Source organism: Erinaceus europaeus, chromosome 1, assembly GCF_950295315.1.
Source record: "Erinaceus europaeus chromosome 1, mEriEur2.1, whole genome shotgun sequence".
NCBI lineage: Eukaryota > Metazoa > Chordata > Mammalia > Eulipotyphla > Erinaceidae > Erinaceus > Erinaceus europaeus.
Genome location: NC_080162.1, coordinates 120234532 through 120259745, shown reverse-complemented (window position 1 = coordinate 120259745; position 25214 = coordinate 120234532). Strand labels below are relative to the sequence as shown.

Here is a 25214-nt window from a genome sequence, read left to right as displayed (position 1 = left end):
AGATGGATTCATAAATACCAGGGTCAAACTGTTACCCAAAAACAAAAACAGAAAAGCTTAACTTCTAATGTCATCGTTGTTGGATAGGACAGAGAGAAATGGAGAGGAGGGAGGATAGACAGGGGGAGAGAAAGATAGATACCTGCAGACCTGCTTCACCACCTGTGAAGCGACTCCCCTGCAGGTGGGGAGCTGGGGGCTCCAACCGGGATCCTTACCGGTCCTTGAGCTTTGTGCCACTTGCACTTAACCCGCTCTACTACCACCCGACTCCCACAATCTCAATTTTTAAATATTGTAGATCATGAATAGATCTTACTACATAAACATCAATATTCAAATATTAAGAAACCAGAAATGAGGGGAGTACTAATTTATGCAAGTAAATAAAAATAAAAAAAATAGCTATAGTTCTATAATTTCAAATTATCAAACAGCTAATAATATAAACTTCTATCCAATTAATGCAATACAAAATATAAAAAAATTTTATCTGTATTTATTTGATAGAGACAACCAGATATCAACACGGAAAAGAGTGACAGAGGAAGAAAGACAGAGACACATGCAGAATTGCTTCATTACTCACAAAGCTTCCTCCCTGCAGGTGAAGACTGGGAGCTTGAACCTGGGTCCTTGCACACTGTAATATGTGCGCTTAACCAGGTGCACCACCACCCAGTCCCCTAATATAAACTTCTATCAGAGGTCATCAGTAATAAGGACAAAGAGCCCCTGGTCCCCATCTGCAGGGGGAAAACTTCACAAGTGGTGAAGCAAATCTACATGTGTCTCTTTCTCTCCTTCCTTCCCCTCTCAATTTCTCTGTCTCTACTAAATAAATAATTAAAAGCATTTAAAATATAAAAAAGGACAAAGGGATATTGAGTAGTTACACACACACACACACACACACACACACACACACACACAAAGCCACTTACTTGCATATCCATTGCTAAGCCAGTAATCTTGGTTTGTAAAGTTAAAGACCAGATACAAACAAAGCACTCTACACCTAGAAAAATGTTCTCTTCATTCCAGTGTTCTGAAGGAAAACTTCCCTATAGCACAGATTGCTTGCAATATCTCAGAACACAAAGGTATCTGCAATCTTCATGACAGACCTCCTACTAGACTACAGTGACAAAGAAATGATTTTTTTAAAATTCACTGTTTGAGGCTGGGTGGTAGTACACCTGGTTGAGCACATGTTATAACGCAAGGACCCAGGTTCAAAGCCCCAATCTCCACCTGCAGGGGGAAAGCTTTGTGGGTGGTGAAGCAGAGATACGCCTCTCTCTCTCTCTCTCTCTCACTCAATTTCTGGCTGTCTCTATCCAATAAATAAATATAGTATTTTTTTTTAAATGCACTGCTTCAGCACATGACAGTTTGGTCTCCTTGTGCCCTCTTTGCCTTGTTTCACCAATCCATGTTAGTATCCTTCCTGTAAATGCAATATGGAGATGTCTGTATCCTCTAAAACACAGTGGTTCTACTCACACTTGAGGCTCCACACAATGGTTGAAACTTTTTTTTTTTACTTCTTCCTTTAAAGGAGGGGAGAGGGCGTCCAAAAGGGCACATTTTCTGGCTCCTGGTAAAGTTTCAAGTTAAACCTCAAAGACACAGAACTTGACATCAAGTCCTCCTATTGCCCAAAGTCTAGAGGCAGAAGACTTAAGGACAAGTGTAGATAACACACAGCACGGATGCATCTTCTTCTACAGTCAGGTAGAGGGTCCAAGTCACTATTTAGAACCCCAAGAGAAGAACAGCAACAAAGTCAGAAAATTATGCTGACAGAAAATTAATTTTGAAAAAAAAAATTAATTTGGGGGGCTGATAGAGGTACACCAGGTTGAGTGCATATATTACCATGTGCAAAGCCCCATGTTTGAGCCCCAGCTCCCCACCTGCAGGGGGGACGCTTCACAAGCAGTGAAGCAGGTCTGCAGGTGTCTCTTTCTCTATCATCCCCCCCTTCTCAGTTTCTCTTTGTCCTATCAAATAAAATAGAAAGATGAGGATGGGGGCAGAGGAGGAGAGAGAGAGGAAGAAAAGGGAAGGAAGGGAGGGAGGGAGAAAAAAATGGCTGCCAGGAGTGGCAGATTCATAATGCCCACATGAAACCCCAGCGACAACCCTGGTGGCAATTAAAGAAAAGAAAAAGAAAATTAATTTTCAAATAAGGACCACAGATTTCAAAAGCCATCTATGGCACAGATTCTCTGTGCTACAGTCAACAAGCTGTCAGACACAAGAACACAGAGAACTGGGAACAATTATAAACTCAACCAAATGTAGATGAGTCCCACAAAGGCAATGGCAAGACACTGTCATCACTCAGGGGCTGCTACACTGTAGTTAAAAAAAAACTTTTATTATCTTAATTATTAACTACAGTAAACAAAGCTGTCAACATTAGCATTTGAAATCTTATGCAGAATATTATTTCCCCAGACCTGGGAGTAGGGGCATAAAAAAAAAAAAGAAACCCTGGTTTATTTCTGGCCCAAAATAACAGACTGAAGGATACCACAATGCAAATCCAGTTAAAGAGGAGCATGAATAAATAGTCCGCTGGCCTCCCATCAAAAGCTCCTGCAAACAAAAACAAGCCAAATGTTACCATTTGGAATTTTAGAACAAAGTAACTGCTATACAGAGAAACACATAAGGAAATTAGAGAATGTAAAAATGAGGATAACTTTAAAAGTCAATCCTCTTAAATAAAAGGAGAGCATTTGAATAAAAAACATTTAAAATCATGACTTCAATAAATCCATGAAGTATAATCTGTGTCCTCTGAACTGAATTCAGTAACATGCTCTGACTACCATAAGCTAATATAGACCATAAAACCCCAAAGTCCAGAGACTGTCAAGGCCTACCAGTCTTCCCTGCATGGCTCTCTACATGACCTAATGACATAGTGTGATTATCTGGTTAATCCCTTCGCCCTCCCTCCCTTAGATCAGGCCTGTAAGAAAGTAACCACATCAGTTTTGCCTACTATTGTGTTTCCTCCACTATGACTACTAAGGTGATTACTGTTGAATTCTCCCCCTCTCTCTCCTCTCCCTCTCCCTCTCTCTCCACTAAATGGACAGAAAATAATCAACACCGACCCAGCTGTCCCTTCTATGAATGACTCCTTATATCTTTAGTTGGATGACTAGTACAAATGTAGGTAAAAGAAAAAAATAACTGTAAAGTCACTCAAACTCAAATAGTTACCTTCCCTTTCACCACATTATCTAACAAAGTCAGTTTTTAAATCCTGACAGATTAAACTATCAGAAAGGTAGAATAAGAATCTACCTGAAAGAAAGTAGGTTTCCAATAATAAAAGAAGCCCTCCTCTCACCCCCACCCGCTTCCCTTACTTCTGCCTTAGTACCTCACAATGAACACGGACTACAATGTTAAGGGTGCCTGTGGTAGGGGGGCACTATGAACTGGAGTTGAAATTCTAACATTTCTGAACTTTTGCTCCTTTTCATGTTTGTTTGTTCTATTTTTTGGCTTTGTGAGTTTCTACAGATTCCTCTGTAATACTTAAAAAGTAACAAATCACATGAACTGCAGTGCTATACTATATGGCAAGCCTATAGCTGGGAGTTTACAAATTAACTCATCTTAAACTGGGTCTTCTGTTACATCAACACTGCTATATATTTCACTAGACAAGGAATGCACTTGGTCCAAATGTTACCCTAAGTTTGTATGGTGGAAAAGGCTGGGAATCATTACACCTGGCTTCTGCCCTAGATGGGTTATCCTAACTACCTTGGTGATCTTTGGAGAATCTTTTCACCTTGAGGTCATTGTTTTCTTGTTTAACATAAGAGGGTTAAAGAGAGAGCTTAAAAAGTTCCTGAATGGGCAGAGGGTAGATAGCATAATGGTTATGCAAACAGACTCTCATGCCTGAGGCTCCAAGGTCCCAGGTTCAATCCCCCGCACTACCATAAGCCAGAGCTGAACAGTGCTCTGGTTAAAAAATTTTTTTAAAAAAATGAATAAATAAAAAAGTTCCTGAACATGGTCTGGGAGGTGGCACAGTGATAAAGCTTTGGATTCTCAAGCATGAGGTCCTGAGTTTGATCCCCGGAAGCACATGTGCCAGAGTGATGTCTGGTTCTCTCTCTCCTCCTATCTTTCTCATAAGTAAATAAATAATCTTAAAAAAAAATTTTTTTTTTAAAAATTCCTGAACATGAATGTTCAGAGCAACAGGATTAATAACAGCAAAAAGTGAGGGGAAAAAAGTGTCCATCATACCAAATGAATGGGTAAGCAAAATGTAGTAGATGAATATAATAAAATCTTATCTAGCAATAAGTTAGAAGTGCTAATACATGCTACACAGAAATACCTTGAAAACATGCTAAGTGAAAGAGACCAATCACAAGAGGATGCATATAATGTCACAAATAAGCACATCTATAAACACAGAAAACATGGGGCCAGGCAGTGGCACACCTGGTGAGTGCACACATTACAGTGCACAAAGACCCAGGTTCAAGCCCCTGGTCCCCACCTGCAGAGGGAAGCTTCACTAGCAGTGAAACAGTGCTGCAAGTCTGTCTGTCTCTCTCTCTCTCTCTCTCTCTCCTCCTTCTCCTCTATCTCCCTTTCTCCCTGTCTCTATGCAAAATAAATAAAAATAAAATATTTTTTTTAAATAAGAACAAAAAACAGATGAGCTAGGAGTTGACGGGGAGGGGGGAGGACAATGACTGGTTTGAAGTTTATATGAGGTGATGAATGTCTGGAATTAGTAGTGATGGTTACTAAACTGTAAGTATAATGAAGACCAAAAAACTGAACATTGTAAATGCCAAACCATCTGGTAGCTCTCTTTTACTTCTTGGTTTACTAAGCATGGTCAACTCCAGAACTATCTACTACCTATAATCAAAGCATACAAACTTGCAATTAAAAAAGAAACCAAGGAGCTGAGCAGTGGCACACCTGGTTGAGTTGCATTGCATTGCATTGCATTGCATTGCATTACATTACATTACATTACATTACGATGCACAAAGACCCAGGTTCAAGCCCCCAGTCTCCACCTGCAGGGAGAAAGTTTCTTGAGTGGTAAAGAAAGGCTACAAGTGTCTTTCTCTCCCTTCCCTCTTGATTTGTGTTTCTAGTCAATAAATATAAGTAAGTAAACAAAATATATGAGGGGGGAACATATTTTTGTGATGTACTGCACCAAAACAAAGGACTCTAGTAAAGGAGAGGAAAAGAAGGGATGGAAGGGGCTTGGTGTATGGTGATGGAAAAGGACCTAAGTTGGGGACAAGAGTGTTTTGTTGTAGACACCTACCACATGGAGATGAGAGACTATACTCATGTCAACAACTGTACTGTAAACCACTGATCCCTCCAGTAAAGTGATGAAAGAGAAAGTGAGAACTATAGCTTGTGGGGTGGGGAAGCACAGAACTTGGGTGTTGGGTACAGTCTGAAACTAAACCCCTGAAATACTATAATTCTGCAAACCAGTGTTAAATCTCTTAGAGAACAAATTAAAATGGTTAACTTTATGCTATGTGAATTTTAACCCAATAAAAAAGGGAAGAGTCCATTAAGCATTTAACTTTTGTATAAAACTTTGCCATAATAAAAAGTTTTAGGAGACTGGGCACAGTGGGTTAAGGGCACATAGCACAAAGCACAAGGACTGACATGAGGATCCCAGTTCGAGCCCCCGGCTCCCCACCTGCAGGAGGGTCACTTCACAAGGGGTGAAGCAAGTCTGCAGGTGTCTGTCTTTTTCTCCTCCTCTGTCTTCCCCTCCTCTCCTCCCCTCCCCTCTCGATTTCTCTCTGTCCTATCCAACAACAAAGAGAGCAATAATAACAAAAAAATGATGGGCAACAAAAGGGAAAAAAAGTTTTAAACTGGTCATGACCACCCATATTTAACTTAGCTTTTACTACTGATACCAGAAATATATATATATACACACACTAACAAATGAACCCCTAATCCTTAGTTCAGTTACTTGAGTGACACAAAGATTATGAAAGTAAGTTTCATAATAAACTGATACCTTTCATTAAAAAGGGAGGATGAAAATCACTTATTTTGGAGAGTTTAAGAATCTAATTCCTGAGAGATCTGGTTACCAGTTTCATCTCAGTCAAGTGATTTTAAATTCTTGAACTCTCTTGCTCTTCAATTAAAATAAGAATGAGTAGGACCCTTCCAGTAGTTATTATCTACTACACAACAACCACACTAGGACAGTCTCTTGCTTTCTTATATATAAGCACCTAGTAGCAAATGTCCATTTAAGGAGAAATTATATTTGACACATCAAATATTCATTCTTCTATTTCCCTGCAGTTATAAGACTGACTGACAATTCTCAAAGTCACTGAAATTCAAAAGTGGTTTGGAATTATCTAGCCTCTGTTTAAAGCGGGCAGGTATATAAGAATTAAGGTCAATCTTTTGAAAATCCTCAGTATAAGTGACTCAGAAAAGCATAATGGGTGTTATAGGAAATAGATAGCAATTCAGTAACAAACTTTTAAGATTTTAAAGAACCTTATCCATAACATACATAGTCATACTTGATAAATTGCCATGTTCTTAAATCCCAGCTATGTCTGGGTATTTGAATAATAGAGAATAAGTTAGGGCCAGACAGTGGAGCACTTGGTTAAGTGTACATGTTACCATGCACAAGGACCCAAGTTCAAGCCCCCAGTCCCCACCTGCAAAGGGAAAGTTTTAAGAGCCGTGAAGCATGTTATAGGCGTGCTTCTCTCTCTCCCTCTTTCTCCCTCTGTCTTTTTCCCTCTCCCTCTTCCTTTTCCTCTTGCCCCTCGATTTCTGTCCTATCAAATAAAAAGCTAAAAATATACAAAGAGAAATTCCAGGTTTTTACTTGTATAGAACAGTTTTTCAAGCCCAATCTAGGAGATACATATACTTCAGCTCAATTGCTCATTGAAAGGCAGGATTGCTGTGTGACAAAAATAAGTGAGATATCAAACTAAGTGACAAGCACATAGCTCAGTCACTATGGACACAGGCAAGATGCATAGATGCCGTCTCATAGTTCTTTCACCTACTAAGTGGTGATACTGCTACTTATACTTCATGATGGCAATGAGGATTAAAAATTAAATTAAGTGAAGAACTTAGTAGAGTCCTGATACAAGCACTATTTAAAGAGCATTTACAATCATTATGGCATTTCTTTATATATACTGTCTTTAAAATCCTTTCAATAAGTAAACATAAGGACTAGTCACTTAGGCAATACTTAAAACAATTATGAATAACATACCTGTTTCAAGTCTTGTGGAATATTGATACAAGAAATATAAATTGACCAGATAAAGAAATCCAGTTCCTGGGCCCACAGGGAAATAAAAGGTGGCAGTAACTGGCCTCCAAATCTGTCCAGATCAAAAAATACAGTCATTAGCTTCCCTAAGCCTAATTAACTGATTTAATTTTAACTTAATTAAACTGACCACTGCAAACATTCTCAATGACAAAGAATTAGCAAAGAAAAACAGCCAAAACAGTTCAAGAAAACTGAGGAGAAATTCATGCCAGCTAAGGGTCATATCAATTTACTTACTAATCAGTGATAAAGAACTGCTATATCAAGTAAACAATAAATATTTCTAAGCAAGTGAAAAATCCAATAAAATATATAGACAAATAGATATGTCTTTACTGGGATCAGGCATATAGTTAATCCTTTCAAAAAAGAATCACACACACCCACACAAAATCTAGAAGTACAGTAATCTATTTAGGAAATAAATATACTGGGCTGGCAAATCTTGTCAAAAATGTACTCAAAAGGTAGAATAAAATAAAAATATTTTATTCAGACTACCATCCTATTTAGGTGACATGGATACATGACTTTAAAACAATATTCTTTCCCAAGTTGAACCCCTGACACCACAACATGCCAAAGCTGAGAGGTGCTCTGGTAAGGCTCTCATGTCATTCCTCTTATTCATTCTCTCTCTGTCTCTCTCTCATAAAAACAAATCTTCACTGGGTTGAGTACACATGTTACCATGTGCAAAGACCCAGGTTTAAGCACCCAGCTCCCCACTTGCAGGAGGGAAGCTTCATGAAAAGTAAAGCAAGTTTGTAGGTCTCTCTCTCTCTCCCTCTGAATCCCCCCTTCCCTCTCAATTTCTGGGTCCTACATAGTAGAAGAAAGAAAGAAAGAAAGAAAGAAAGAAAGAAAGAAAGAAAGAAAGAAAGAAAGAAAGAAAGAAAGAAAGAAAGAGGAAGAGTGAGAGGGAGGGAGGGAGGGAGGGAGGAAGAAAGAAAGACTTTAAAACAGCATCCTTTCCTCACAAAGACAAGAAAACCACAGAAAGGTTTACAGTAAGAAGTTAAGCCTCACTCTCCACCCTCTTTTCCCCAGTTTCCTTCCAACAATGATTGATCTGTTTCTGGAATTACTTTCAAGAAATAAGTGTTATAATCATTGTCTCCCTCCCTTTTTTTTCTTTTTGTTTCACTTTTATTGGGGGCTAATGGTTAACTGTTAAAAGGATTAATTCATCCCTTTTCATACTTATACTTTACTTTTATAACTTTCTGTAAAGATATTCATTTCTAACATTAAAAATACGTAGCCACCAAGGGTGCAATGTGGAACTATACATACATTTACACACATATCTTACAACCTTATAAACCTTATTACTTGTAATACTCGAAAACTGAGCCTCTTGGGCTTTCCAAGTATACCACTCCATAAAGAAAAGTTGATTGGGGGTAGGGTAGATAGCATAATGGTTATGCAAACAGACTCTCATGCCTGAGGCTCCAAAGTCCCAGGATCAGTCCCCTACACCACAAGCCAGAGCTGATCAGTGCTCTGGTAAAAAAAAAAAAAAAAAAGGAAAAAGAAAAAGAAAGGGGGAAAAAAAGAAAAGAAAAAAGTTGGTTAGAATAGGGCATCAAAGTAAAAATCTCTAGATGGAGGGTGAGAGTAGATGGTTCAGCTTCACTGGGGGGGCGGGGTTTGATGGGACACTGTCCTTTGGTGGTGGGAATGGTGTTGATGTACGTTCCTATTAACTTATAGTCTCATAAATCACTAATTAATATGAAAGAAGAAAATTGATTGTCTCAAGCTTTTTAATGCACAGACCATAGGCTGAGTATATGTTTCTTCAATCTAAGCACTTAAGACTTCAAATTGGTAATCAGACTGAATTTTAACAGTGGGCTCAAACTGTTAATACATTTCTTTTTTTTTTTTTTTTATTTAAGAAAGGATTAATTAACAAAACCATAGGGTAGGAGGGGTACAACTCCACACAATTCCCACCGCCCAATCTCCATATCCCACCCCCTCCCCCGATAGCTTTCCCATTCTCTATCCCTCTGGGAGCATGGACCCAGGGTCATTGAGGGTTGCAGAAGGTAGAAGGTCTGGCTTCTGTAATTGCTTCCTCGCTGAACATACATTTCTAATAATGACTTGTTCTTTGAAATCTTGACTCTCCTAAAAGCTTAGACCAGAGAAAAGAAGCAACTGAGGCATTACTTTCTAAGATACAGCTATATATAAATAACATTAAAGGACATAAATTATGGTGATACTGTGTATGATACAACAAATCCTAGCAATAGGATTTTCAAAGTTAATCCAATTGCCAAATATTTTGATTATAGCAATGCCTTCTTAAACCCTAAGATAGCAGGAATCTCCCACTTCCTCTATAAAGCCCATTATTTCCCCCAGTCCTGGAAACCCTAGGGTGGGGCTCACTTTCCTGCTTCTTGAGAAACGAACCAACTGATCACACCAACTGATACTACATCTGCTGATCCCAACCTAATCAATGCAACCAATACCACCTTGGCATGCTTCACTTCAGACTGTGTCCAGAGACGTCAGGCATGGAAAGTCAACCCTTCATCATCATTATTCGGGTGAGACCTTTCCTTTCTCATAGGACTCCTTAATTCTATTTTGGGTGGTCTACTTCCTAATAAAGCCTCAAAACCTAGATATAGACCAGGTCCCATGAGATAGGGCAGATGTACACATGTATCCATAAATTAGGGCAAAATACATACCTTAACGCAAGAGTGCACAATAATTTGCAGGAGTCAATAAAGGCAGCAAGCTAGTAAAAAGACCTAAAAAGACACCTTAAAGTACCTAATGAAATAGTTTTCTACTTAGACCTAGATATCCTCCTTACCTACTTCCTATTATACTTCCCCTCAGTCACTCCAAAGCTAACCTTCATCAAAGTAAGGACTACAAAAGCTGAATAAGGGCAAGAGACTGGCATACTTAAACAAAGACTCTTTAGTCACTATCAGGCCAACCCATCAGCTGGGGCCCTAGCCAGGAAGTCCTGGGATTCCCACACAAACACAATGAGCCTAGACCCCAAATAGGTCCCTCTCTCCATTGTCACTGGTCATCTCCATCAGGAACTACATAATGGATCTCTTTATAGGCTCCCATAGGACCTTGCCCTCAATGTGGATCAACAATGGTAGAGAATGTTCCATCCTCCAAAGGGAGATTGGATAAAATACTCTTATCGACCACCTGAGGAAGATGGGTCCTAAAACTAGTGCAACTTGGAATGTTTCTACTTATGACCACAGAATGTGAGCTCAGACCTACAGGGATGGAAAGGTTACATAGGCTCCTATGCTGAATATGGGCTCTAGATCAAATGGATGGGGTTTACAGTCAACAATATTTATACACTTTTCCCATATTTGGGAGCTACTCTCTTCCCTGATCCAGCTTTCTAGCCCTTTTTCCAGCCATGACATCATCTCCCCAGACAATAACTTGGGTCCACCTGCATATCAGAAGTCAGGCTCAGGCAAAAACTAGTAAAGTCATGGGCCCCTCGGTATATACATAAAATAGACCTACTAATTATTTCCAAAATGGAGACCCCAAATCTTCATCTACAGTATTCTTGGCTTTACGTTCATGATTCGTCAACAATTTGTTTGGCTTTATATGTTAATTCTTTTTTCAGCCACCAAGTTCCAGATGCTACCATGAAGCCAACCGGACTTCCCTGGGCCAACAACCTCACCAATGTGTCCTGGAGCCCCACTTCCCCAGAGCTCTGCCCCACTAGGGAACAAGAGAGACAGACTAGGAGTATGGATCAACCTGTCAATTGTCAATGCCCATGTTCAGTGAGGAAGCAATTAGAGAAGCCAGATCTTCCACCTTCTGCACCCCATAATGACCCTGGGTCCATACTCCCAGAGGGTTAAAGAACAGGAAAGCTATCAGGGGAGGGGATGGGATGCGGAGTTCTGGTGGTGAGAATTGTATGGAATTGTACCCCTTATCCTATAGTCTTGTCAGTGTTTCCATTTTATAAACAAAAAGAAAAAAAAAAAAGAAAAAAAGTTGGTGTCTCATTCCATTCTTGTCTAGTTAGTACCTCCAGAGCAATGCTGATGGTAGATAGCCTTGTTTTTGGCTTAGAGTCGAAAACACAGGCATAGAAGACATGACTCCGCCATCGAGGAGTTAACAGCAGATGCAAAGAAGCAGAGTAGGCACAAGAAACAGAAAGTTTGGTCTCAGAAAATGAGTACAAAATTCTTCCAAACTGTAAAAGCATAATTGAACATAACGGTTATGGTGTAGCTAAAATGGAGAGTACTAGTTGTGGCACCTGGTCAACACAAAGCTAACAAGTTATAGTCTCTCCAAGTGTGGGAATATAATCCTCAGAGTTTAATTACCTGTGGAAGAAAAAATACATATCAAAAAATAAATAAAAATAATATATATAAATAAATAAAAAGTAAATATGAAAATTATATATATTTACTTTATGTAATATATAAAGTATATATTATATATTATATACTATATATATGACTATGTATTTTATATATATATGACTTTCCAAAAACCCTAGGTTAAAATTCATTTTGGTTCATTCACAACTTTATCATAGAAACAGTATAGTCTAGTGGAAAGAGAACTGAAAATAAAACCTAGATTTAAGTATTAGCTCACAAGTTATTTCTATGTCCTAATTTCCATCTGTGAAAAGTGAATGGTATATAATATCTGCCCTACTTTGGTTAATGGTTAATAAATAGTGTGCGTTCTCCTACTCACTTATATATACTCAGGAGGTAGGTTTTATAGATGAGGAAACAGGATGAAAAGAGTTTGAGTAACAACTAGTAAATGGTAGGGCCAGAGCTTTGTCAGACAGTCTGTCTCCGGAGCTGATGATGCCAAACCCCAACTTTTACAATGCCTCTCACCAGTAACATCATGATTATGAGTTGTAATGACTTTTAGTAAAAGTTCCCAGTACTACTATACTTACATGATCTTAAACGGCACTAAGCAGAAAGCTACAAAGTTGTTCACCTTATTTATGAAAAGCAAGCAGACCCTTGGTCTTGGTCTTGATGTGGCACAGAGACCTTGGAAAACTCTGGACCTTTCAGTGTGCTTTTTCATCAACCCAGTGACTTTATTTTATGACTCCTGTCTTCCTCAGCTCAGGAATTATGTGAGAGGTTAGAATTAAAATGGTGAATTAAAAAGGTGTTTTATTTAAAAAAAAAGTTTTTAATGTGTGGCTATATGACTACTACAGTCTTTTAGGAGACTCATGCTGACATGGTTTGTTTTTTGTTTTGTTTTACAAATTCACATTTTAAACTACCCCCATATTTTTCTAAGTTACTCTAGGTCTGACTTTGGAAAAGAAACCTTGGTTTGTTTTTTTCTGACTCTATTTTTCACCAACACTGACAACACTGCACTATTTTTAGCCACTGTGTGCACCTGTTTTTTTGAAAGCAGTATCTGTCAAAATACCTAATTTTCTTTTCCCGTTCATTAAGCTTACCCTTGAGGTATATTTGCTTCTCATTGATTAAAAAGACTTAATATTATCTTTGTATTGCTTTAAAATCATAATAATCTGAGAACATAAGGAGACATCACATCTCTTCAAAAAAATGCAGTACAATATATTTCTAAAATCGCCACTGAAGGCACTCAATTAAATCCCCTTCTTTGCTCAAACAAGTAAACAAGGTAAGATTATAACTTTACAGTCAGGGTTGTGAATGTAGAGAGGAGTTTTTCTTTTGTTTTTGACCCTATGAAGAAAGTCTTCATTAATCCCGTAAGAGGCAGTCAGAGTGGGTAAGGGAGGTAGCATAATGATTATGAAAAGACGTCCATGCTTAAAACCCCCAAGTTCCAGGCAGGTTCAATCCCTTGTATCACCATAAACCAGAACAGAGCAGTGCTTTTGGGGGGAGTGGGGTGGTAAAGCAGCCAGAGGCAGCACAATGAACAGAAGAGGCTGCAAAAGAAGAGTCATCCTGTTTAACCTATAACAACCCCAAGGCTGGCCCCATGATCATTTTCACCCTTTTTATGAGGAAAGCTGGACTCTTCATTAGAGTTCAGGTAATCAACAGAGCCCTCTACCCCCACCCCACCTAACAAGGGCAAAAAGCCCAAGGGTTCACTGATACATAAGGCCTTCAAGTTAACATTACACATTGGGGCTGGGCAGTGGCACACCCAGTAGAGTGCACATGTTCTAGTGCACAAGGACCAGGGTTTAAGACCCAGGTCCCCATATGCAGGGGAAAAGCTTCATGAACAGTGAAATAAGACTGCAGACATCTCTCTACCCGCCTTCCCTCTCAATTTCTGTCTCTAAAATATATACTTGACAGTGTCTTTAGTTATTAGTTCAGCTAGTTCTATTGCTAGCTACAACAGAAGTAAAGTGGTTTACAGTCACCCTTGAACTAAAATCTAAAATCCCCCAATCCACTAATAAAATTGCAAAGGTTTTTCTGGAGTCTAGAGTGAGGTTTATGGTTACCATAATCAAAAACAAGATTTTTCTGTGGCCTGGAAGATGGCATAGTGGGTAAAGCACTGAACTCATAGGCATGAGTTTCTGAGTTTGATCCCCAGCATCGCATGTGGCAGTTACACTCTGGTTCTGTCTCCTGTTAATAGATAAAATCGGGAGTTGGGCAGTAGCGCAGCAGGTTAAGCGCAAGTGGTACAAAGTGCAAGGACCAGACTAAGGATCTCAGTCCAAGCCCCCCTGGCTCCCCACCTGCAGGGGAGTCGTTTCACAGGCTGTGAAGCAGGTCTGCAGGTGTCTTTCTCTCCCCCTCTGTATTCCCCTCCTCTCTCCATTTCTTTCTGTCCTATCCAACAACAATACCAATAATAACTACAACAATGAAACAAGGACAACAAAAGGGAATAAATAAATAAATATTTAAAAAAATTTTTTAAAGATAAAATCTTCACCTACAGGAGGAAAGCTTCACAAGCAGTGAAAGAATGTTGCAAGTGTTTCTGTCTCTCTCACTTTCTTCTTCCCCCCCTTAAAAATATGTTTTAAAAAAATAAAAAACACTAGTAACAGGCCCTTTGGAATTTAACTAAAATATGCCTACTAGCTATCTACAAAATGGATTAACCCCCAACTCTTCATTTGCACTATTCCAGCTTTTAAGTTCATGACTGATCAACAATTTGTTTGGCCTTGTATGTTAACTCTCTTTTCAGCCACCAGGTTCCAGATGCTAGCATAATGCCAACCAGACTTCCCTGGACAGACAACCCCACCATTTTGTCCTGGAGCTCTGCTTCCCCAGAGCCCCACCTCACTAGGGAAAGAGAGAGGCAGGCTGGGAGTATGGATCGACCTGTCAATGTTCAGCAGGGAAGCAATTATAAAGCCAGACCTTCCACCTTCTGCATCTCACAATGGTCTTGGGTCCACACTCCCAGAGGGTTAAAGAATAGGAAAGTTATCAGGAGGGGATGGCATACAAAGTTCTGGTGATAGGAATTGTATGGAGTTGTACCCCTCTTATTTTAGTCAATGTTTCCTTTTTTATAAATAAAAAAAAATTTTTTTAAGTTATGAATAAATGGGCAACATCTGCATTCTAAGGTTTTAAAGCCAGAGATATTGGGGCCTGGTGGTGGTGCACCTGGTTGATTGCACGTTACACTGCTCAAGGACCTGGTTCGAACCCCTGGTCCCCACCTGCAAGGGAAAAAACCTTGCAAGTGGTGAAGAAGTGTTGCAGTTGTCTCTCTGTCTCTCTCCCTCTCTATCTTCCCTTTCCCTCTTGATTTCTGGTTGTCTCTATCCAATAAAGATAATAATAAAAATAGTTACCTTTAAAAAAAAAAAAGTTGTAGATACCAAGACATCAGCCCTAACATTTTTTTTTCTAAATTTCAGGTCTTTTATTTACATTAAGTAATAAGAAAATATTTGAGCCTATTTCCATGAAAAAATTATTGATCTATGAAATCTTTGGAAGCAGTGACAGTTTTATATTTATTTACTGTTTGTTTGTTATTGGGTAGAGACAGAGAAATTGAGAGAGAAGGGGGAGACAGAGAGACATCTGTAGACCTGCTTCACTGCCTGTCCTTGAGCTTTGCACCATGTGTTAATCCACTGTGCTACCACCCGACTCCCTATTAATTTTTTTTAATTGGGGGATTAATGTTTTACAGTCAACAGTAAATACAATAGTTTGTACATGCATAACATTTCCAAGTTTTCCACATAACAATACAACCCCCACTAGGTCCTCTGCCATCATGTTCCAGGACCTGAAATAGTTTTTACTTTGGTGCAACACACCAACTCCAGTCCAAGTTCTGCTTAGTGTTTTCTCTTCTGATCTTGCTTTTCAACTTCTGCCTATGAGTGATATCATCCCATATTCATCCTTCTGTTTCTGACTTCTCACTTAACATGATTTCTTCAAGCTCCATCCAAAATAGCCCCTACATTTCTAAACCCAAATCTTGAGGCCACGTCTTTGCTCAACCCACAGACCAAGTCCACTTCCCTTAACTGTGTGTGCATATCTCTCTTCACCAAGATATTCCTTTTGTTTTTATGAGTGAAGAAGAGAATACATATTTTTTTAAAAGAAAATTTTAATCTTTATTTGATAAAGACAGCTAGAAATTGAGAGGAAGGGGGAGACAGAGGAGACAGAGAGACACCTGTAGCACTGCTTCACCACTTGTGAAGCTTTCTCCCTGCAGGTGGGGACCGGGGGCTCAAACCCGGGTCCTTGCACACTATAACATGTGCGTTCAACCAGGTGCACCACCACCTAGCCCCGAAAATAAGCATTTTTCTGCCATTTGTGAGATTATGTTTATTTTATCTTTTTTGTTTGTTTCTGTTTTTATGCAGAGGCAGGAATCAAACCCAGGGCCTCATGAATGCAAGGTATTTGGATCTACTGTTGAGCCAGCTCCCCAGTCCCAACACACTCTGTTAAATTAATCTACTAGGGTTACCATCAATGGATTAAATGTAATAACATAAGCAAAAGCTTGGCAAACTGAAGCACTAGGCCAAATCACACTCTGGAGCTACTGCCACATCCGGGGGGCCCCAGAAACACTTTCAAGGGAACAAAAACAGGATAATGATTCAGCAGTGATAGTTCAAGTCCAACTACAAATTAAAATTAGAGTATTAAGTGTCCAACAGCTGAGATTAGGAAAACCAGGAGCTATTCTTTCAATATCAGACTTTGGACTGAGCACTTTAAACATTTTTCTTTTACAAGAAGACATTTCCTCAGTTTGGAGGTTTCTATTTCATGTGTGTGTTTCATTTTTGTGTTTCTGAAATTCAAACAAGCCTTACAATTACAACATTTAATGTTAGTTTCTACTTTTCTCTCCCTCTTTAAAACTGCACTAGGTGGCTGAGAAAGCTGTGGTATATATACACAATGGAATACTACGCAGCCATTAAGAACAATGAACCCACCTTCTCTGAACCATCTTGGATGGAGCTAGAAGGAATTATGTTAAGTGAGCTAAGTCAGAAAGATAAAGATGAGTATGGGATGATCCCACTCATCAACAGAAGCTGAGAAAGAAGAACAGAAAGGGAAACTAAAAGCAGGATCTAACTAAATCGAGAGTAGGGCACCAAAGTAAAAACCCTGGGGTGAGGGTGGAGGTTCGGCTTCCCAGAGCAGGGATGGGAGTGAGGAGTGGAAACCTCACCTGGGGTGAGGGTGGAGGTTCCGCTTCCCAGGACAGGGATGGGGGTGAGGAGTGGGATGGAGCACAGTCTTTTTTGGTGGTGGGAATGGTGTTTATGTACACTCCTATTAATTTGTAGTCATATAAATCACTGTTTAATTAATATGAGGGGGGGGAAATTGATTGTATGTCTCAAACTTTTTAAAGCACAGACTGAGTCTTTCTAACACATAGGCTGAGTCTTCGATATGTTGACTCTCCTAAAAGCCTAGACCAGGGAGACAGAAGCAACCAATGGCACAGCTATATACAAATAATGTCAAAGGACATAAATTATGATGATGATGTGCATGATACGGCAAATCCTAACAAAGGGATATTTCAAAGTTAACCCAATTGCCTAATAATGTGATTACAGCAATAACTATCTATTGTCTTTTTAACCCTAAGACAGCAGGAACCTCCCACTTCCTCTATAGAGCCTATATTTCTCCCAGTCCTGGAATCTCTAGGGTGGGGCTCACTTTCCTGTATGCTTCTCTCAATTCATACCAAATGATATTGCATTCACCAATCCCAACCTAATCAAAGCAACGAGTATCACCTCAGCATGCTTCACTTCAGACTGTATCCAGAGATGTCAGGCATGGAATGACAACCCTTCAGCATCATTACTCGCGTGAGACCTTTCCTTTCATAGTATTCTCAGATTCCATTCCAGAAGGTTCAAAGTCCTGACAAAGTCCCAAACCTAGATATAGACCAGGTCCCATAAGATAGAGCATATGTTCACATGTATCCATAAATTAGGGCAAAATATATACCTGAAAGCAAAAGTACACAATAGTCTGCAGTGAGTTAGCATAAAGTTCCTAATGAAATAGTATCTAATTAGACTTGGATATTCTCCTCACCTATTTCCTATTACAGTTCTCTCACTCACTCCAAAGCTAACCTTACCAAAGCAAGGATGGTAAAAGCTGAATAAGGGCAAGAGACTAGAATAATTTAATGACTCTTTAGTCACTATCAGGCCACCCCCTCACCTGGGGCCCTAGTCGGGGAGTCCTGAGATTCCCAAACAGACATGATGGGCCTAGACCTCAAATAAATCCCTCTTTCCATTGTTACTAGTCACCTCTATCAGGAACAACAAAATAGACTCCCTTGTGGGCCCCCCATAGGACCTTGCCCTCAACTTGGATCAACAACGGTAGAGAATGTTCCATCCTCTGAATGGGAGGCTGGACAACATACTCTATGTTACACCTGAGGAAGATGGGTCAATATTGGGGCAGTATGGAATGCTCCTACTCATGACCACAGAATGTGAGCTCAGATCTACATAGGCTCTTAAGCTGAATATGGGCCCCAGATCACATCAAATCGATAGGGTTTTTACACTCAACAATATGTATACCCCTTTCCCATATTAGAGGGCTACTCTCTTCCTTGATCCAGCTTTCTGGTCCTTTTCCAGCCACGACATCATCTCCCCAGACAACAACTTGGATCCACCTTCATATCAGATTTCAGGCTCAGGGAAAAAAAAAAAAAAACTAGTATAGCCACAGGCCCTTTGGAATATAACTAAAATATGCCTACTAGCTATCTACAAAATGGAGTATCCCTCAACTCTTCATCTGCACTAGTCTAGCCTTTAGGTTCATGATTGTTCAACAATTTGTTTGGCTTTTTTCAGCCACCAGGTTCCAGATGCTAGCATGATGCTGACCAGACTTCCCTGGACAGACAACCCCACCAATGTGTCCTGGAGCTCTGCTTCCCCAGAGCCCCACCCTACTAGGGAAAGAGAGACACAGGCTGGGAGTATGGATCAACCTGTCAATGTTCAGCGGGGAAGCAATTACAGAAGCCAGACCTTCCACCTTCTGCATCCCACAACGGCCTTGGGTCCACACTCCCAGAGGGTTAAAAAAATAGGAAAGCTATCAGGGGAGGGGATGGCATACAGAGTTCTGGTGATGGGAATTGTGTGGAGTTGTACCCCTCTAATCCTATGGTTTTGTCAATGTTTCCTTTTTATAAAAAAAAAAAAAAAAAAAACCTGCACTAGGTTAGTAATAGAGAATGGAGTTAGAACAATATTAATATAATGTTAATGTATACAATATCAGGAAAATAAATAGATGCTCAGAAATGGTGGGGGGGGGGGAAACGCTTGCCCAAGGAAACACAACTAGTAGGAGGCTAGCAAAGCCAGGTCTGACTATGACACGACTACTTTAAATGCACTAGAAGAAAATGAAAAATACTTTGCCATGGCAAATTTGGAAAGAAATCGGCCTCAGGATATTTTGTTAAACATGAACTATGTGTTTTGGAATAGAATTCATGCAAAAGAGATAAACCACAGAGATTAGAAGTAGCTTCAACCAAACAAAATAGAAACTGAAAGCGCTGCTGCCTATAGACTGGGGTGACACTTATGTCAGGGGGGAGTGTCTACCGAAAAAAAGAACACCTGGAGAAGCACAGTACATGTAGATAGGTGTTATTTTGTCCAAAGAAGTGAAATATGATTATCATGCAAGCCACGTAAGCAAGACAGAATCTCAAAAACCATGAGAACCAGGGAAAATTGCCATCTTTCTTCTAATGAATTGATGGTTAATGTGAAGACATCATCATTGTGGGCTATCTGATTAGTGTTAAGTGTGGGAGAGTAGAACTGTGGACAACAGTATAAGGAACCCTAAAACACACACTTATGCATCTCTAACTCTCCACACTAAGGCAGTAACGTTTTAAACTTTGGAGTTCCAAATCAATGACTTATTCCAAAGAAATTTACACATAAGAAGGAACAGTAACTTTTTGGTTTCCGTCACTTCCAACAGGAAGTCACAATTCTCTATCATGTCCAATTTTTTAAAGCTGCTTAGAGATTCATCATCTAAGAGGAGCCTCAAGCAGAAAGCACACCACATGCTGTTTGTCCTCACACATCAGCTTCACATATGCAGCTTTTCCTTCAACTACTTCATTTGCAAAAATAAATAAAGGGAGCAAGAGACGTGACTCCAGGTGGGTCTGAAAGATAAATTTGGTTTTGGGAATGGGTAGGAGTCCGAGTAGCGTAAGACACAGATACTGGTCTTTTCACAGTGGGGCTGTCAGTGCACTGCCCTACCTCCTGCCCTATCTCCTTCACACCAGACTTAGAATGCACCACATATACACGAAATAATGCAATGCAAGGAAGATGGGAAAATACTGGTAGACGTGACAGGAATGATTCCTTCTAATCAGTTGACAGATTCAACCTTCTACATCAGTGGATTACTAGAAGTCTTTATTGTCTTTCTCATTTGACTATGCAAGTGAGCACAATTTTGCAAAGAGCCGAAGAGCCATTTTTGTCCAGGCCTGACTCACAGAATGATTTATAACCACAGCTCCTCAAGCATACACATTACCCAACAGGTCATCAGGCACAAAGTACACAACGCTCACACAGACTTAACAAGTAAATAAACAGGTGGTCCGGGAGACGGCGCACTGGATAAAGCACTGGATTCTCAACCATGAGGTCCTGAGTTCAATCCCTGGCAGCACATGTACCAGAGTGATGTCTGGTTCTTTCTCTCTTTCCTATCTTTCTCATGAATAAATAAATTCTTTAAAAAAATAAACAGTATGCCATTCAAGTTACATTCCCAAAGCATACTCTAATGTCCAACCTCCCAAGTTACTCTCCATCACACACCCTTCTTACTTCTACATGGGAGCTGAAACTTTCTTTTACTATTCTATTTACCACTGTACCCTCTGTGCTCAGCACTACTAAGGGTCCAATTATTTCTATGCATCAACCAAAATACAAGCACCTGCCATGTGTCAAGCACTATTCTGAGTAACAGAGACAAAGACAAAATCTGGTTCTCAAGAAACTTTTTTTTCTAAAAAGACAAATATTGAGAGGCATATATGCAAGAAACAAATGCTGAGAGGTGTATATGCAAGAACAATGAAGGATGTGTCAGCCAAGACAGCACGCTTGGGAGGACCTCCTTTGCCATGCATGGGGCCCAGGTTCAAGCCCAGCCTCCTCTGTGCCTAAGAAAGCTTCAGTGTTGTAGTGTCTCCCTCTACCCCTCCCCTTGCTCCTCACCCTCTGAAAAAGTGGACCCAGGGTAGTAAAGCCCAGTGACAATAATAACAACAGCAAAGTGGTTTTAAGGATAAAAACGTGGGAATGAACGAGTGGTGCTTTACCTAGGGCAGATCTGACTTCATCAATACAGTGGCATCTAGGTAGAGAGTTGGACAAGATAAAGAAGAAAATCACAGTTATTTTCCTGAAGCAGACAGAGAACCACACGTTAAAGACCTTAAACAGAAATCGGGTTAACTGGTAACAGCAAGATTCCTCCATGGAGCCTAATTCACAAGGTGGAGAGCAATAGATGAGGTCAGTAAGAAAGCAAGGAGCCTTGCAGACCACTCAGCAGCCTCACTTTACTCATGGAGTTGAAAAGACTGGGTGGTGGCACACCTAGTTGAGCACACATATTACAGTGCTCAAGGACCCAGGTTCAGCCCCCAGTCCCCACCTGCAGAGGAGAAGCTTCACAAGTGGTAAAGTAGTACTGCAAGTGTCTGTCTCTCTTCTCTATCTCCCCCTTCCTCTCAATTTCTGGCTGTCTCTATCCAATAAATAAAAGATAATTAAAAAATTAAAAAAAAAAAAAAAAAAGACAACGAACTGGCAAAACTTGACTTACATGTTAAAAGGATTACTCTAGCTTCCCAGAAGAAAGACTTAAAGGACTAGGCTGCAATGGTGAATGAAAAAGGATTGTATTGAAGTAGGGGAGATAGTTTAATGGTTATGCAAAGAGACTTGTGCCTGAGGCTCCAAAGTCCCAGATCAATTTCTCCTCCACCCCACCCCACCAGAAAAGCAAGAGCTGTGCAGTGCTCTGATTTAAAAAGATAAAATAAAATAAGTATTCTGGATCTCTCAAATACAACAAACAGAATTTGCTGACAGAATATGAAATGTGAGTCAAGGATGACTACACCACTAACTGAGATTCCACAATAGGTCATTATTTACACCTAGGCAAAGGGGGAAAAGTATTTAAGTTTATTTTATTTTGGAAACATTACATTTGAGATGTCTACAAGTAGCAATTTCAAATAGACGACTGAATGTACATGTTTGGAAATCACCACCGAAAATATAAAAATCTGAGTCTTCAGTTTCTAGAAAGTACATAAAGTCATAAAGCTAAAATAAATCACCACCAACGTTGAGTACAGAGAAGCTCTACAACTGAGAAATCAGTAAAGGAGTGTAATAAGCCAGTTAAAAAAAAAAAAAAGACAAAGGTTTATTCACAGACCAAATAGTATGTTTATGTCACATCTTAGTATCTAACCCGTCACTGATGATTAAAGTTTTAAACCACAAAATCCTATGAACGACAGTAACTTCCTAAAAGCTAATACGCTCCGATCTGAAGAAGTTCCCTTCATTTCTTACGAAAATAGCATTTCGTGCTCTGGGAGGTGGCGCAGTGGATAGGACTCGCAAGAATGAGGTCCTGAGTTTGACCCCCAGCAGCACATGTACCAAAGTGATGTCTGGTTCTTTCTCTCTCTCCTCCGATCTTCCTCATTAATAAATAAAAAATATATTTTTTAAAAAAAGAAAATAACATTTCTGGAGCAATTTACTCTTTCCTCATTCTTCACACATTCAACTCCCGCAGGGCCTGAGAGCAATGCAAATAAATAAACTCACTCTTTGCACCTCTGACCTCAAACATCTCCATAAGAACTCAACTGGAGGTTGGGTAAGTTGACATCCACATTCCACCCACGTGGGTATCAGAGGGCACCTGTTCCACCTAGTCTACCACGAATCACCGGTGTCCGCCCAGTAGACTGGAAATCTTTCTAATCTGCCCACTGCCTCGTGCTGAGTACAGTGAGCGGGTGTACAAACTTAGCACAAGGGTAAAACCAGTCCCTTTCCACCTGGCCAAAAGCATGTCACTTTACAACTATCTACTCCCAGGCTCCAAAACCCTTGGCTTCCACCCAGCCTGAGAACACAGGATCCCGCCCAACCAAATAGCTAGTCATGGCACTACAAATCCCAGCAGACACTGCGCGAGGGCAACCCTTAGGTCTACGCGAGGCCGCCGCAAGACCGCCTGGGGCCTGTAGTCTCCATTCCCTCTCTTGCCGGTCAGTACCTGGAAGCGATAGAGAAAGGCTTCGGGCCAGAGGAAGAAGTAGGCCGGACTGATGAGACCAAGTTTGCCGACCAAAGGTACTGCAACGGTGGCGGCGAACCAATAGCGCGTGATAGCCGGGATGCTTCTAAACCAGTCCCCAATGTCCGACATCTTCGCCTCTTAGGTGGCCAGGATGCGCAAAGCTGTCCGACTCCCTGCCCCCGACCCCTCACGGCACCACCGGCTCCGCAAGTGGAAAGTACAGAGGCGGAAACCGTCCCAAGGTGCGATGCAGAAGGCGGAGACCCGCGGACGTGGCGCCACCGAATTCGGACCAGCGAGGGAGCGTTCGACGGCGAAACTTCCTCTTCCGGTGGCTCAGCAAGACGTTGACCAGAAGTCCCGCCACTTAAAGGGCAAGTTCCGTTTATACTTCAGCTTGGAGAGTCCTGACCCTGGGGGCTGGGCGATGAGGGGGCGGGATCAGGTGGAGCGATGACATGACTGGTAGGAAATAGTGGTTGCCAGGGGCAACAACAACGTCTGTAGCCAATGGCGAGATTGAACACCCTCTACCTAGTTCTCCGCTGAGATGCCATCTGGTTACACACACCTGATTGTGTTTAAAAGGGAAAAATAGTTCTCCGTTTGTTCATTCATTCCACAAATGTTTGTTGAGGGCTTAGTAAGTGCCAGTTTGGATTCTAAACACCGAGATGCTTCGGCTAACAGAACTGCCCTGCTACCTTCTTTCCTAGGTATTCTGTTCTAGTGAGGATAGGCAGGTAATAAACACATAATTGAAGAATTTCAGATACTGATTAAAAAAAAAAAACTACAAAAGATAAAATGGGACAATGGAGTAGAGTGGCCACTTAGAATGAACCTTGCCTGGAGATGCCATTTGAGCTGAGCCCGCTGAGGAATTTTCTACGCAGAGAATGCAGTCACTCCCAACTAGTTTGAAATGTTGGAGAAAATAAAGCAAAAGCGACCATGGCTATCAATTTAGTTTACTGAATAGGATCTAATTTACAAGTACGTGCGAATCTATCTTAATTTTTTAATCTATTTTATTTTTAATAAAAATTTTAATTTAAATATTTTTAATTTTAATATTTAAATTTAATTTTAATTTTAAAAAATTAAATATTTTTAATCTATTTTAATTTTTTTTTCAATGGAGTCAGCGTTTCCTCCTGTTTTCACATCTATTGTGATATCAACACATCAAAGACCTAACAGTTTTAAGGCTGGTTGCACTGTGGGATAAAGAAGACTAGGAACAAACTTGTGGGCTCACAGGTTTATTACTTGCAACAGAGGAGGTTGTGCTTCACAGAAAGCTACACCATTTGAACACAATTTTTAAAAAGGTGGAGTTTTAGGAAAATTAAAATGAATGCAGTATTGTGATAAAAATCAAAGGGTTAACATCAAACCTAGAACCAAGGGGGTGGGCGGGTGATGGCATACCTGGTTGATCACACATGTTACAATACACAAGGACCTAGGTTCAAGGCTCCAGTCCCCACCTACAAGGGAAAGCTTCACCAGTGATGAAGCAAGGCTGCAGGTGTCTCTGTCTTTCTCCCTATCTTCCTCCCCACCTCAATTTCTGGCTGTCTCTATCTAATAAAAAAGATTTTTAGGGAATCGGGCGGTAGCGCAGCAGCTTAAGCGCAGGTGGCGCAAAGCACAAGGACGACATAAGGATCCTGTTTGGAGCCTCCAGCTCCCCACCTGCAGGGGAGTCTCTTCACAGGTGGTGAAGCAAGTCTGCAGATGTCTCTCTTTCTCTCCCCCTCTCTGTCTTACCCTCCTCTCCATTTCTGTCTGTCCTATCCAACAATGACGGTATCAATAACAACAACAATAATACCTACAACAATAAAAAAAAAAAAAGCAAGGGTAACAAAAGGGAA

At 40.3% G+C, this 25214-nt stretch overlaps 1 protein-coding gene across 1 annotated transcript in view; it reads right to left on the bottom strand.

The window, feature by feature from the left end:
* DERL1 (derlin 1) overlaps positions 1-23691 on the bottom strand; it is a 37405-nt gene extending 13714 nt beyond the window's left edge. The window contains exons 1-4 of the mRNA XM_007520805.3: positions 23308-23691; positions 7322-7433; positions 2543-2607; positions 945-971 (exon numbers count right to left, since the gene is read on the bottom strand). Of these exons, the coding sequence (XP_007520867.1) occupies positions 945-971; positions 2543-2607; positions 7322-7433; positions 23308-23460 (357 nt within the window). The 5' untranslated portion in view covers positions 23461-23691. The remainder of the gene's footprint in view (positions 1-944; positions 972-2542; positions 2608-7321; positions 7434-23307) is intronic.
* Positions 23692-25214: the final 1523 nt, after the last annotated feature.